The sequence below is a fragment of the Vigna umbellata genome, chromosome 1 (assembly GCF_029865625.1).
Source record: "Vigna umbellata cultivar VRB3 chromosome 1, Vumbellata_1.0, whole genome shotgun sequence".
Lineage (NCBI taxonomy): Eukaryota > Viridiplantae > Streptophyta > Magnoliopsida > Fabales > Fabaceae > Vigna > Vigna umbellata.
Genome location: NC_142165.1, coordinates 53,548,102 through 53,562,218, shown reverse-complemented (window position 1 = coordinate 53,562,218; position 14,117 = coordinate 53,548,102). Strand labels below are relative to the sequence as shown.

The window sequence follows — 14,117 nt, the reverse complement described above, 5'->3', positions numbered from 1 at the left end:
TTCATCTACATCCATCATCGTAGTTCTCAATATTGGATTTAATTTATTTTCCGTTCATATCTGTGCATTTATCTTCATATATTTATATTCTATTTTTATATTTATATTCCGTTTATATATTGTTTCAAACAATTATATATATGTAAAAATTGTACTCTCTTCTTATGGAATAAGAAATACAATTCCTATCCTTTCTTTTCTCATAACATGGTATCAGAAGAAAATTAATTTTTTATCACGTTCTTCCGCAACCAATTCTTTTCCTGTCCAGATCTTCATTTTCTACCTTTCGTTCTTGGCTTTTCTGCCTTTTTCTTCTCCTTTTATGGCTACTCCCTCTATTACTCTCGCATCGTTGCAAGATACAACACATGACTATTACATTCATCCTAATGAGAATCCTTCATTGGTGCTTGTTTCCCCGATTCTTGAAGGTCACAATTATCATGGATGGGCTCGCTCGATGTCTATGGCACTACAAATGAAGAATAAATTTAGCTTTGTTGATGGTTCCATTCCTTGTCCAGCTGGTACAGATCCAATGGTTCAAGCATGGAAGCGTTGCAATAATCTAGTTTTATCTTGGATCAATCATTCTGTTTCTCATGAGATTGCTACAAGTATTATTTGGATTGACTCTGCTGCTACGGCATGGAAGGATCTCAAAGATCGTTTCTCCCAAGGTGATTCTGTTCGAATTTCACAATTGCATCAAGATCTTTATTCAATGCATCAGTCTGATCTAAGTGTTACTGCATATTACACTAAAATGAAGATTCTCTGGGATGAACTTTGCAATTTTCGCCCTATTCCTGAATGCCAATCTTCTGCTTCTTGTTGTGTTGTTTCTAAGACAATGAAGGAATATCGTGAAAATGATTGTGTTCTTTGTTTTCTTAGAGGCTTGAATGATAATTACTCTGTTGTTCGCTCTCAGATCCTTCTCATGGATCCCTTGCCTTCTTTACCCAAAATTTTTTCGATGATAATTCAACATGAGCGACAATTACAATCAGGAATTCTTTCTCAACCTCCAGTCATGGCGTCACAAGTTTCTCAATCTAAACCTTCTTTTTCTACCTTCAATGGCAGAGGTAAACCCTCTCCTGCCAATGATTATGGCCGGGGAAGATCTTCATATCAAGGTTCTCAGGCTCGTTATCAAGGTTCTCAGGCTCGTTCCTCAGGGGGAAGGTTTGGTGCACCTCGACAATGCACTCACTGTGGCAGGACAAACCACACCATTGATACTTGCTTTCTAATACATGGATTACCACCTGATCTCAAATCCAAAAGAGTCCACAATGTTACAACAGATTCTTCTACAGTAGTTCCTTCTTATAATAATTCTCCGGCACAGTCACATTCCGCAATTTTGGGACTTTCTCAAGAGCAAATTCATGGTTTATTGGCACTTCTTCCTCAATCTAATCCCACAATCCCACATTCTACTAATCTAGTTAGCTCTCATAATGCTTCCACTTCTTCCCAGACTCAAGGTAATATCTATTCCAAATGGATTCTAGACACAGGTGCTACTGATCATATATCTAATTCTTTGTCTCATTTTATTTCTTATCATAGAATCTCACCAATTACAGTATCACTACCCAACAAGAACTCTTCATTTGCTCATTTTTCCGGCACTGTTTCACTTAGCCCACACCTTACTTTACATAATGTCTTGTTTATTCCTAATTTTTCTGTCAATCTTATTTCGGTCACAAAGTTAACTAAATCTCTATCTTGTAAACTTAACATTTCTGAATTTTCCTGTGAAATATAGGACAAGTCAACCTTGTAGATGATTGGCAAAGCTGAAGAAAGAGATGGCTTGTATGTCATGATAGTTCCTGCACCCACACCCCTTGGTTCACCAGCTGCTATTACTTTTGAGAATTCTATTGCTTGTTCTACAATAAGACATAACTCTATAGATATTTGGCACTATAGACTAGGGCATCCTTCTTTTTCTTGTTATACCAAATTACGCAACATGTATGCCACTTTACCCAATACAAAATACACGCATTGTGATGCTTGTCATTATTCTAAGCAAAGAAAATTACCTTTTCAATTAAGTACTACTGTTTCAAAAGCTCCTTTTGATTTAATTCATGTTGATATTTGGGGGCCCTATAGTACTTCTTCGGTTGATGGTTTCAAATATTTCTTAACTATAGTGGATGATATGTCTAGATACACATGGATTAAATTAATGACAAGTAAATCAGATACAAGATCACAACTTATTGGCTTTGTTTCTTATATAAAAACACAATTTGGCATTGATGTAAAAGCTGTTAGATCAGATAATGGTAATGAGTTTGCAATGACAGATTTTTATAGACAAAAAGGGATACAACATCAATTATCATGTGTTGAAACACCTCAACAAAATGGAGTCGTTGAGAGAAAACATCAACACATTCTCAATGTTGCTAGATCTTTAATGTTTCAATCCCATTTGCCCATAATTTTCTGGTCTTTTGCTGTTCGTTATGCTGTGCAACTCATTAATATTTTACCACTAGTGCAGAAAGGGGTTTTAACGTCTCCCAATAGACGTCCGTCCACAAAAGCCCCAACGTATATAATTGACCGGTGGCATATTAGTAAATAAGTGGAACTGTAGACGTCCGTCCTGGGGCTCGCCGGACGTCTATAATGTTATGAACGTCCGTCCTTGGAGACGGACGTTTATAGGCTGAACAAAGTGAACACGTGTCAGCCCTTTGGACGTCCGTCCTTGGTCGCGACGGACGTTTATAATGTTATGGACGTCCGTCCTGGGGGACGGACGTTTAATAGGCTGAACTAGTAAACACCTATCAGCTCTTTGAACGTCCGTCCTTGCCCGAGACGGACGTTTAAACTTGAGTGAACGTCCGTCCTAGGTGACGGACGTTTATTGGGCTGAACAGTGAAAATCCATGTGCAGGCTTTGAACGTCCGTCCCTGGCCGAGACGGACGTTTATACTTGATTGAACGTCCGTCCTAAGTGACGGACGTTCATTAGGCTGAACAGTGAAAATCCATGTGCAGGCTTTGAACGTCCGTCCCTGGCCGAGACGGACGTTTATACTTGAGTGAACGTCCGTCCTAAGTGACGGACGTTCATTTGGCTGAACAGTGAAAACCATTTGCAGGCTTTGAACGTCCGTCCCTGGCCGAGACGGACGTTTATACTTGAGTGAACGTCCGTCTTAAGTGACGGACGTTCATTTGGCTGAACAGTGAAAACCATTTGCAGGCTTTGAACGTCCGTCCCTGGCCGAGACGGACGTTTATACTCTAGCGAACGTCCGTCCTCGGAGACGGACGTTAAAAGGCTGAACGTTTATAGTTGAACGTTTATACCCATTGCAGCCCTTAGACGTCCGTCTTAGGGGGACGGACGTCTACGAGGCTGAACGTTTCAATTTCCCAAGTAGGGAACTTACACGTCCGTTTTGGGAGGGCTCGGACGTCTATAATAAACACAGACGTCCGTGCCCCTATAACGGACGTTTAAGGTACTGACAGGGTGGTTGGATATTTAATTCTCTTCAGGCCCTCAACGTCAGTCCTAAGAGGGCACGGACGTCTATAATATTATAGACGTCCGAGCCTGTATAACGGACGTTTAATGTACTGACAGGGTGGTTGGATATTTAATTCTCTTCAGGTCCAGAGACGTCCCATATGCGGGGCCAGACGTTTATACTATTATAGACGTCCGGGCCGTCGTAGGACGGACGTTGAGGGCCTGCCATGGGGAGTTGAAACGTCCAGTTTGTTCAATATAATAGACGTCAACCCCCCAAAACGGACGTTTATCATATTAGAGACGTCGACGCAACCAAGCACTGACGTTTAAACCCACCCGCGAATATCATTTTTAAATCCTCAAAGACGTCACATTAGTGACGAACCAGACGTCTATACTATTATAGACATCCGTCCACAAGCTCGCCGGACGTCTAAGAGTATAATATCGTGCTCCCGCGAACCAGTGACCAGTTAACGTTTGGAAACGCACTGTTCATCGTCTTCCTCCGCAAAACGCTGCTGCGCCATTGATTTCCAGGTGAGTTTTCTCGTTTTTGGACCGTTTAAATTCATTTTCAATCCGATTACATTGCTCTGTGATGAAATACCTTTGATTTGAACCGATTAAAAATCGTTTTCGGTCCGTTTTTTTGTAGACTCTTGCGTGTTCTTGGAGGCTTCTTTGACTGTTTTTGGACTGCGTTTTAGGCCGTTCACTCCTCCGTTTTCATCATTTTCATTTCGAATCTACTTTTCAGGTTAGCTTGTTGGTTGAAATTTTTTTGTATGCATGTAATTGAGTTTTGTGAATGCACGTTTTTTACTGTAAAATGTGACTGCGTAATTGGCTTTTGAATATATCTGTATTAGTTGTGTATTATATAAGTATCAAATCATTGAGTGACACTTAGTTCCCGTTTGAAATTTAAGACAAACGATTAATCTTTTAATCGTTTGTGTTAAATTTTGAATTGTCCGATTGGACAGTTTGAGAAAATTAATTTCCATAATTTGCAATTCCATGTCATTTGGAGTTTAAGGATAAGATTGATAAAATTTCGGTTCAGTACTTGTGTTGTTCTCCGGATGCATATTTGATTGTGGTCATCGTTGACTACTCTCATTTCGTGTATTTCGGAGACCAATGCGAAATGCTGCCGAAATCTTATCAATTTTATGATGTAGACTTCAATGCACGTGGCTGATATAATTATGAAAATTAGTTTTTTTGAATGGGTAGGGCCTAACCTTGTGAGAGTTAAAACACTTGAACTAATGATTTTACGAACATAGTATGGATCGAAGCTGGATGAAGGAACGTCGCATCAGTGAAGAGTATGAGAAGGGTGTTTCGAAGTTCTTGCAATACGTTGAACGAAATGCTAAGTCCGTCAATGGGAAATATTTTTGTCCTTGTGTGCGTTGTCTTAATCAAATACGGCAAGACTTAGGCAATGTGCGTGACCATCTATTCATGTACGGCATAATGAGGACTTATACCGTTTGGACTTGGCATGGAGAACTACTGGAGCAGCAAACCACGTCACGAGGAACGAATTATGTGGAAGAATGGATGAGTGACCATTTAGAGGACATGATACGTGATGTCGGTGAAGAAAATTTTGTAAGGGCTAATTTGTATGATTCTCTTATTAATGATTCAGAGCAACCGTTGTTCCCAGGATGCTCGAACTTTACACGTCTGTCTTCAACTTTAAAATTATTTAGTTTAAAAGCAAGGAATGGATGGACCGATAAAAGTTTCACCGAGTTGTTGGAGTTGTTGAAGGAGATGCTTCCAGAAAATAATACTCTACCTATTCGTAATTACGAGGCCAAAAAAATTTTATGTCCAATGGGTCTTGAATATCGAAAGATACATGCTTGTCCTAATGATTGTGTTTTGTACACAAAGGAGTTTGCTTCGTTAAAGTATTGTCCAACATGTGGTTTATCCCGTTTTAAAAAGAAATCTGACAGAGTCACTGGTGATGAAGGTAATGATGGTGCACCTGCTAAGGTGATGTGGTATTTGCCTATAATACCTAGGTTCAAACGTATGTTCTCTGTTAAAGAAGATGCAAAGAACCTTAAATGGCACTCTGACGAAAGAAAGTGCGATAATCTTCTTCGACACCCTGCTGATTCTCCACAATGGAAAAAGATTGATGACAAATTTCCTGAATTTGGTGCAGATCCAAGAAACTTAAGGCTTGCACTTGCAACTGATGGTATGAATCCTTATGGAAACTTAAGTAGCAAACACAGTTCGTGGCCAGTTATGTTGATGATTTACAATCTTTCTCCTTCGTTGTGCATGAAGAGAAAATATGTGATGTTGTCCATGATGATATCGGGTCCTAGACAACCTGGAAATGACATTGATGTTTACTTAGCACCTTTAATTGATGATTTGAAATTGTTGTGGGAAGAAGGCATCGACGTGTTTGACTCACATGTTCAGGAACAGTTTCGTTTGCGTGCAATGTTGTTTTGCACTATAAATGATTTCCCAGCATATGGAAACTTGAGCGGTTATAGTGTTAAAGGTCATTTTGCATGTCCCATATGTGAAGAAAACACTAGTTACCTTCAGTTGAAGCATGGTCAGAAGACAGTATATACAAGACATCGAAAATTTCTTCCTCGTAATCATCCTTATCGTAGATTGAAAAAAGCATTTAATGGAAGTGCTGAGGATGAGGTTGTGTGCAGACCCCGGAATGGTGAAGAGGTGTACAACGAAGTGAAAAACATTGACATTGTGTTTGGAAAACATCATAAAAGTACCTATGCAAAGAACATCTGGAAGAAACGATCGATATTTTTTACGCTTCCATATTGGTGTGAACTTGATGTTAGACATTGTATTGATGTGATGCACGTTGAAAAAAATGTTTGTGACAGTGTTATCGGAACTTTATTAAACGTCAAAGGGAAGACCAAAGACGGAATAAAAGCAAGACAAGATTTGGCTGACATGGGAATCCGATCTGAGTTACATCCACAGATAATAGGAAGACGCACCTATCTGCCCCCAGCCTGTCACACACTTTCCAAAAAAGAAAAACAAAGTTTTTGTAACTGTTTAAGAAGTGTGAAGGTTCCGCAAGGTTATTCTTCAAACATTAGTAACCTTGTGTCTATGCAAGACTTAAAGCTAGTTGGTTTAAAGTCTCACGATTGTCATGTATTGATGCAACAGTTGTTACCAGTTGTTATTCGAGGTATATTACCTCCTTCTGTTAGGGGTATTCTGACACGTCTGAGTTTTTTCTTTAATGCCATTTGCAAGAAAGTTGTTGACCCTCGAAGTTTAGATGAATTGGAAAATGAGGGAATAAGACTACTATGTCAATTGGAGATGTATTTTCCACCTTCCTTTTTTGACATCATGGTACATTTGATTGTTCATCTAGTCAGAGAAATTCGAATATGTGGGCCGGTCTTCTTAAGGTGGATGTACCCAGTTGAAAGATACATGAAGATCTTAAAGGGATATGTCAAGAATCAGTATAGACCAGAAGCTTCAATCATAGAGCGATACGTTGCAGAAGAAGCCATTGAATTTTGTTCAAGTTATATGCCATCTTGTGAACCCGTCGGTCTTCCGAAGAGCAAAAATGAAGGAAAATGTGAAGGTAAGGGTGTTCGAGGTGTGAGAATTCAAAGTGTTAGCAGAAAAGAAATTGACCAAGCTCATTTGTACGTCTTAAACAACACTGTTGATGTGATTCCTTACATTTCTGACCACGTTAATGAAATAAAGGCAGCAAACCCAAAAATGAGTGAAAAATGGCATCTTAATGAACATGTGAAAACCTTCTTGGGATGGTTTAAGAAAAAGATGTATGCGACTCCACATGTTTCTGAAACTTTATTGAGGTTATCTCGTGGGCCGAACACAGAGGTCATTACATATGGTGGGTACTATATAAACAATATTTCATTTCAGACAAAGGTAGAAGATGACAAAAGCAGAGTTCAAAATAGTGGCGTCACACTACAAGCTGAGGCTGTGCACTTTGCTAGTTCTAAAGACAAAAATCCAATCACAGCATCCATCAGTTATTTTGGAATAATACAAGAAATATGGGAAGTTGATTACGTTACTTTTAGAGTACCAGTTTTCAAGTGTAAATGGGTTGATATAAATTCTGGTGTCATGATGGATGACCTTGGTTTCACATTGGTAGACTTGAACAAGATGAATTACACTGATGAACCATTTATCATGGCTAGTCAAGCAAGACAAATATTCTACGTAAGTGATCCATCGAATAACAAATTGTCAGTGGTTTTAGAAGGTAGAAACATGCATGGACATGAGGATGACGATTCTCTTGATATACTTGAGACAACATCTGTTGCATGTAGACCCACTGAAGACCCAGTTGATGACGTTGCCGATGTAATGCAGGCAATTCGTAGTGATCACAACGAAGGCATTTGGGAAAAAACAATTAATTAATAGGTTAATATTTTAACTTTTATTGACTTTATATGTATGTTCATCATAATTGAATTATTACTAACGTTGTATAATTTTTTTAGGTATGTCGGCCTCAGACTCAGGATCGGGAAAGAGCAGACGTGGACGAGGCGTCACCCGAGTGGCAGATGTGACATCCGGACGCGTGGATGGTCAGAGGAGGCATGTTGACATTGACCCCAGATCAGGTCATCCATCAGGGCCAAATGCTGATAGGTTTAGGAGTTATCTGGGCAAGTTAGCAAAAAGTCATGTCTCTATCCTTCATGCATGTTGGGATGACGTCCCAGAGGTCGACAAGAACCTCTTATGGCAAGATGTTCAGGTATGTTTATACTTCATGCAATTTGTGATATACTTATCTGTTATGTTTTCTTTTGGTAACAAGTTTTTGGTTTTAAACAGCAACATTTTGATATTCCAAACACAATGCAAATCAGAAAGAAAGTGTTATCGCATATAGCGATAAGATGGAGGGATTTCAAGACAAGGCTGACACGACTATATGTCTTTGGAGATAGACAACATGAAAATCCATCTCAGCATTATACCTTCACAGAGGAGGATTGGATGCAGTTTCGTGCATCTAGAGAGTCTGAGGAATGGAAGGTATGTTTCTTAAGATCGCCTTTCATTGAGTTTTTATGATTATACACTTACTTATATACATGGTTTCACAGGATAAAAGGTTAGCCGCCCAAGAAAGACAAAAGTTAAACGACGCACCCCACTTGTTATCACGAGGTGGATATGCAAAATTGGAGAAGAAACTGAGAAAGTCTAGAGCCGATGCCTTGGGACTTGAGTCGCCCGACCTAGCACCTGCACCTGCTAGGTACGAGCTGTGGAAGGCTGCTCGGACTAAATCTGATGGGAACATGACATCTTCCTCAGCTGCCTTGATCTCACAGAGAATTGTAAGTTCAAATTATAAGCAGTTATTTGATTGTGTATCTATCACAGCATGTCTTCTAAGTAACTTGGTTTTTTTATGTGCAGGATGAGTTGGTTGAGCAGCAGACTCAGGGCACATTTGCTGGCCAAGGTAGGGACGACATTCTGACAACGGCCATTGGAAGGCCCGAGCACCCAGGACGTGTACGTGGAGTTCCTGGGGCGATTGGTCTTCGTGACTATTTTGGCCCTACACAGAAAACCCCCCAATCAATGAGTCAGGAGACACTGAGGCAGATGGATCTTCAATGGGAGGAAAGACTCAACCAAAGCATGAGATCAATGGAGCAACGATTCATGGAGCAGCTACAAGAACAAAAACAAATACAAAGAGCGCTTGAAGAAAAGCTGCATTCCATGACGCAAGGCGACATGGGGGTCGATGAAACTCCCACACCACCTCGTGTCAGCACTAAAGGATCATGCTCTGCTGTAGACCCCACTCAGTATAGCGGTCAATATGAGCTGTTGGTTGATGGGGATCCCCCACGCATTGTGGCTGTCGGACGAGTGCTTGAGGGAGGGGAGACCATTCATGGTGTTGCCATATTACCCCAGCACGTGCGTGTGACCATTGACGAGGTTCGGGATCCCCAGGCTCAGGTGCCTGTACCCACTCCAGAAATTAACTTTGTGGGGGAGGCCATAGGATCATTTATTGCATGGCCTAGAGCATTGATCATGTCCCACATCGCTACTCCACAGGTATAATGTCTTTTAAAATAGTATTTCTATGTTTATTCTTCATATAATTGTTGACAAAGCTTTGACGTAAATTCTTATCTTCAGTTCACACGTCCTCAGAAGCAGCCAATTCATGATACAGTCATACATGAAGATGATGAGATGGCTGAAGCGGAGGATGATCCTCTATCAAAGTTAGTGACAAAATTACCCAGATTAAAGAAAGCATCATTAGAACTCTACTGGGATTTGAGGGTATTTGGTCTTCCCCCACATGTGCCAGTTTATATCACATTTTCTGATGCATTGGAGGTGATTGGGGGAGACAGGATGTTGAATATTTCCATCATTCAGCTGTGGTGCATGTAAGTTACTCAATTTGGTCTTTCATATTACTTTTATTTACATTGTTATATAGTTTCTAACAACTTAACTTTGTTGTTTTAGGTACATGGACACAATCGTTGTAGACCAAGGTCGGTCTTCCATGTACGGATTTGTTGAACCTCAGACCATTCAACCGTCTGGTAACACACTTCAAAACAGACAAGATTATTTGCAAACATGGATGGATGAGTCAAAAAGAGACGTATACCTTGTGCCATACATTGACGGGTAGGTGTTGTTATATGTGGTCAGTTTATTATTATAGTTTCGTTAATTAGTTGAATAACTATTTGTCCTTCGTGATAGGTCGCACTGGCAGCTGATGGTAATCCTTCCCAAACAATGTAAAATTATATTTTTTTGTTCGTTGCACAGGAGGATGAAAACTGAGTTGAGAACCATGCTTCAAGGGTAAGTGTTTCTCCAAAAATGACTTTGAATTTGATGTTCACCTTCAACTTTTATGATAAAATAGTCATATTAATTATACTTTGTGTTTTCAATCTGTACAGAGTTATTGGTAAATCTCGTGGTCAACTGGTTCAAGTTTTGTATCCAAAGGTTGTAAGTCATTTAACGTTTCCTTTTCATTTATGTTATTGAATGATCTAAATTCTTAACTATTTAGTTTGTTATTTTAGTGTAACCACCAGGTAGATTCATGGGAATGTGGCTTCTATGTGATGTGTTGGATTAAGACCATCATTCGAGCAGTCATTACAGATGACTGGAATGAGGTAATGATGTATACCTTCAATACATTACAAATCATATTCATCTACAACTATATATGAAACAATAATGAATCTTTGTTGAATTTTGCAGCGCTTCAAGACTACATCGCCTATTACAGAAGACACAATTAAACAGATAAGGCAGGAGTGGACCGCTTATCTTCTGCAAAGATGGAGTTAGGAATAGTTATATTTCTTGTTGAACATTGTTTAGTTTTTTAGTTTAAGTTTTATGTTGATAGTTTGGTAGTGGATTGAACTCCACATTAAGTAGAACTTTGTTTATATAAAACGCATTTTTATATTATTGCAAAATTGTTCTGGGACATTTTTCTGCTTTTCAGGTGTGGTTTTATTGAAAAAATAAACTAATTTTTAAAAAAAACACGCCCAGTAGACGTCCGTTAGTGCACAGTCGGACGTCTACAGACGTCTGTCAGTGCACACACGGACGTCCACCCCCCAGCTCCTACCTAAAACATTTCAGCAAGGTAGACGTCAGGGGGGAGGAGGCGGACGTATATATAGACGTCCGTCCAGACACAACGGACGTTTATATAGGCGTCCGTCCAGACACAACGGACGTTCATGTAAACGTCCCTCCTGACACAACGGACGTTCATGTCGACGTCCGTCATGACACAACGGACGTTCATGTAGACGTCCGTGCTGACACAACGGACGTTTTACAGAGACGTCCGTCCTGCCACAACGGACGTTCATGTAGACATCCGTGCTGACACAACGGACGTTTACAGAGACGTCCGTCCTGCACAACGGACGTCTGAGCGACGTCACCCACATAAACGTCGGGCGTACGGCGGACGTCAAAAGGCCAAAATATCGGACGTTAAAACCCCTTTCTGCACTAGTGTACCTTCCAAAGTTTTGACATATTTTTCTCCATCTCAGCTGTTACACAATGTTAAATCTGACATTACTTACTTACGAGTTTTTGGCTCACTTTGCTATGCTTCAACTCTTCAAACTCATAGAACAAAATTTCAACCTCGTGCAAGAAAATGTGTTTTACTGGGTTTTAAAACAGGAGTGAAAGGCTACCTTTTGTTAGATTTCAATTCTAGGGAAATTTTTCTATCAAGGAATGTAGTATTTTATGAAAATATATTTCCTTTTCTTACTAGTGACAAGCACTCACCTATTAATACACAAAATTCCTTGGATTTTGTCACCAAAATTATTTCACCTCCATCACCTCTTTTCTCAGAAGTTACTGATCAACCCTCTTTACCACTTACATCTCCTCCTTCTATTGTTTCCGACCCTGTTATTTTCTCTTCTCAGCCTGTTTCTGTTGAACCTGTCACTGCTACTCCACAAAGGAAATCAATTAGGCCAAAACATACACCATCTTATCTGCAGGACTATCATTGCAACATGTCATCTACTTCTTCCGCCACTCAGTCATCCACAGGTACCTTATATCCTATCTCTTCATATCTATCATATGATGCATTATCATCTCTTCATAAATCATATGTCCTTAATCTTTCCCAAGTTAGTGAACCTAAAACCTATAACCAAGCCATCAAACATGATTGTTGGAGAAATGCCATGGATCAAGAAATTGCAGCTTTAGAAAATACCAAAACTTGGGTTTTGACTGATCTACCTAATGGAAAGCAACCTATCGGATGTAAATGGGTATACAAAATAAAGAGGCATGCTGATGGGAGTATTGAACGATACAAGGCAAGGCTTGTAGCCAAAGGCTACACACAACAACAAGGTTTAGATTACTTTGAGACTTTTTCACCTGTTGTCAAACTCACAACAGTAAGATTGGTTCTAGCTTTAGCAGCTTCCAAACATTGGTATTTACATCAACTAGATGTAACTAATGCCTTTTTACATGGGGATCTAGATGAAGAAGTATACATGTCTCTTCCTCTTGGTTATAAATCTGAAAAACCAGGACAAGGTTGCAAGTTGTTGAAGTCTTTATATGGACTCAAACAAGCCTCTAGACAATGGAATTACAAGTTGACAACTACTTTACTTTCTTTGGGCTACACACAATCAAAATCAGATTATTCACTTTTTGTCAAAAGTGATTCTGCTCATATTACCATCTTACTTGTTTATGTAGATGATATAGTTTTGGCAGGTGATGACATCCAGGAAATCCAAACTGTGAAGGCTCTATTGAATGCAAAGTTCAAGATTAAAGACTTAGGCCAACTCAAGTATTTTCTAGGCTTAGAAATTGCAAGATCTCAACAGGGCATTAATTTGTCACAAAGGAAGTATGCTCTAAAGTTACTAGAAGATGCAGGATTGTTGGGGTGTCAACCTGTTTCTACTCCTATACAGCCAGGCACAAAATTTTCCAAGACAGAAGGGAAACCCTATTCAGATGTGCAGGCCTATAGAAGACTTCTTGGCAGATTACTATATCTAACCAACACAAGACCAGATTTATGTTTCGCTGTTAGTACTCTCAGTCAATTTCTTTCCAATCCTTTGGAAGATCACTATGCAGCAGCAATAAGAATCCTGAGATATATCAAGAACAATCCAGGACAAGGATTATTCTTTCCCTCCAACACAGAACATGCTCTCAAGGCTTTTAGTGATTCTGATTGGGCTGCTTGCCCTGACACTAGAAGGTCTGTGACTGGTTTTAATGTGTTCTATGGTGCATCATTAATTAGCTGGAAATCCAAGAAGCAAGGTACTATATCTAGATCATCAACCGAAGCAGAATATAGAGCTTTAGCTTCCACAACATGTGAAATTCAATGGCTTCTGTATTTGCTCCATGATTTGAAACAACCTCTACCACAACCAGTTTCTCTGTTTTGTGACAATCAATCTGCTATACAAATTGCACAAAATCCAGCCATGCATGAAAGAACAAAGCATATTGAAATTGATTGTCATCTCATAAGAGATAAAGTTCAAGCTGGTGTAATTAAGCTCCTGTCCATTCCTACTTCAGCACAACTTGCAGACATTCATACTAAAGCTTTGCATTCAACACAATTTCAATCTTTGTTGTCCAAGCTGAGCATTAAGGATATATATGTTGCAGCTTGAGGGGATATTGGATTTAATTTATTTTCCGTTCATATCTGTGCATTTATCTTCATATATTTATATTCTAAATTTATATTTATATTCCGTTTATATATTGTTTCAAACAATTATATATATGTAAAAATTGTACTCTCTTCTTATGGAATAAGAAATACAATTCCTATCCTTTCTTTTCTCATAACACTCTCTGCATCTCATCTCTCACCGTGCGTTTCTTCTACAGTCGTGTTTATTGTTTCATAACGTGATTGAGTTAAGGTATGTTGCCATGTGT

At 39.4% G+C, this 14,117-nt stretch overlaps 2 protein-coding genes and 1 long non-coding RNA gene across 4 annotated transcripts; all 3 read left to right on the top strand.

The window, feature by feature from the left end:
- Positions 1-325: 325 nt before the first annotated feature.
- Positions 326-1,374, top strand: LOC148205741 (uncharacterized). The gene is made up of 2 exons (XM_088112292.1): positions 326-683; positions 1,093-1,374. Exons 1-2 carry the CDS (start codon positions 326-328, stop codon positions 1,260-1,262), a joined length of 528 nt encoding a protein of 175 aa, XP_087968418.1. The 3' UTR covers positions 1,263-1,374.
- A 3,452-nt stretch (positions 1,375-4,826) lies between these two features.
- LOC148205739 (uncharacterized) lies at positions 4,827-10,331 on the top strand. Of its 2 annotated transcripts, none has more exons than XM_088111921.1 (2): positions 4,827-6,407; positions 10,302-10,331. In XM_088111921.1, exons 1-2 carry the CDS (start codon positions 4,827-4,829, stop codon positions 10,329-10,331), a joined length of 1,611 nt encoding a protein of 536 aa, XP_087968047.1. The 2 variants fall into 2 exon arrangements, with proteins under 2 accessions (XP_087968047.1, XP_087968051.1); XM_088111925.1 differs by having other exon boundaries at positions 5,091-6,399; positions 10,302-10,327.
- Positions 8,114-8,634, top strand: LOC148205740 (uncharacterized). The gene is made up of 2 exons (XR_015786947.1): positions 8,114-8,349; positions 8,430-8,634. It is a non-coding gene; the product is annotated as an uncharacterized LOC148205740 (long non-coding RNA).
- Positions 10,332-14,117: the final 3,786 nt, after the last annotated feature.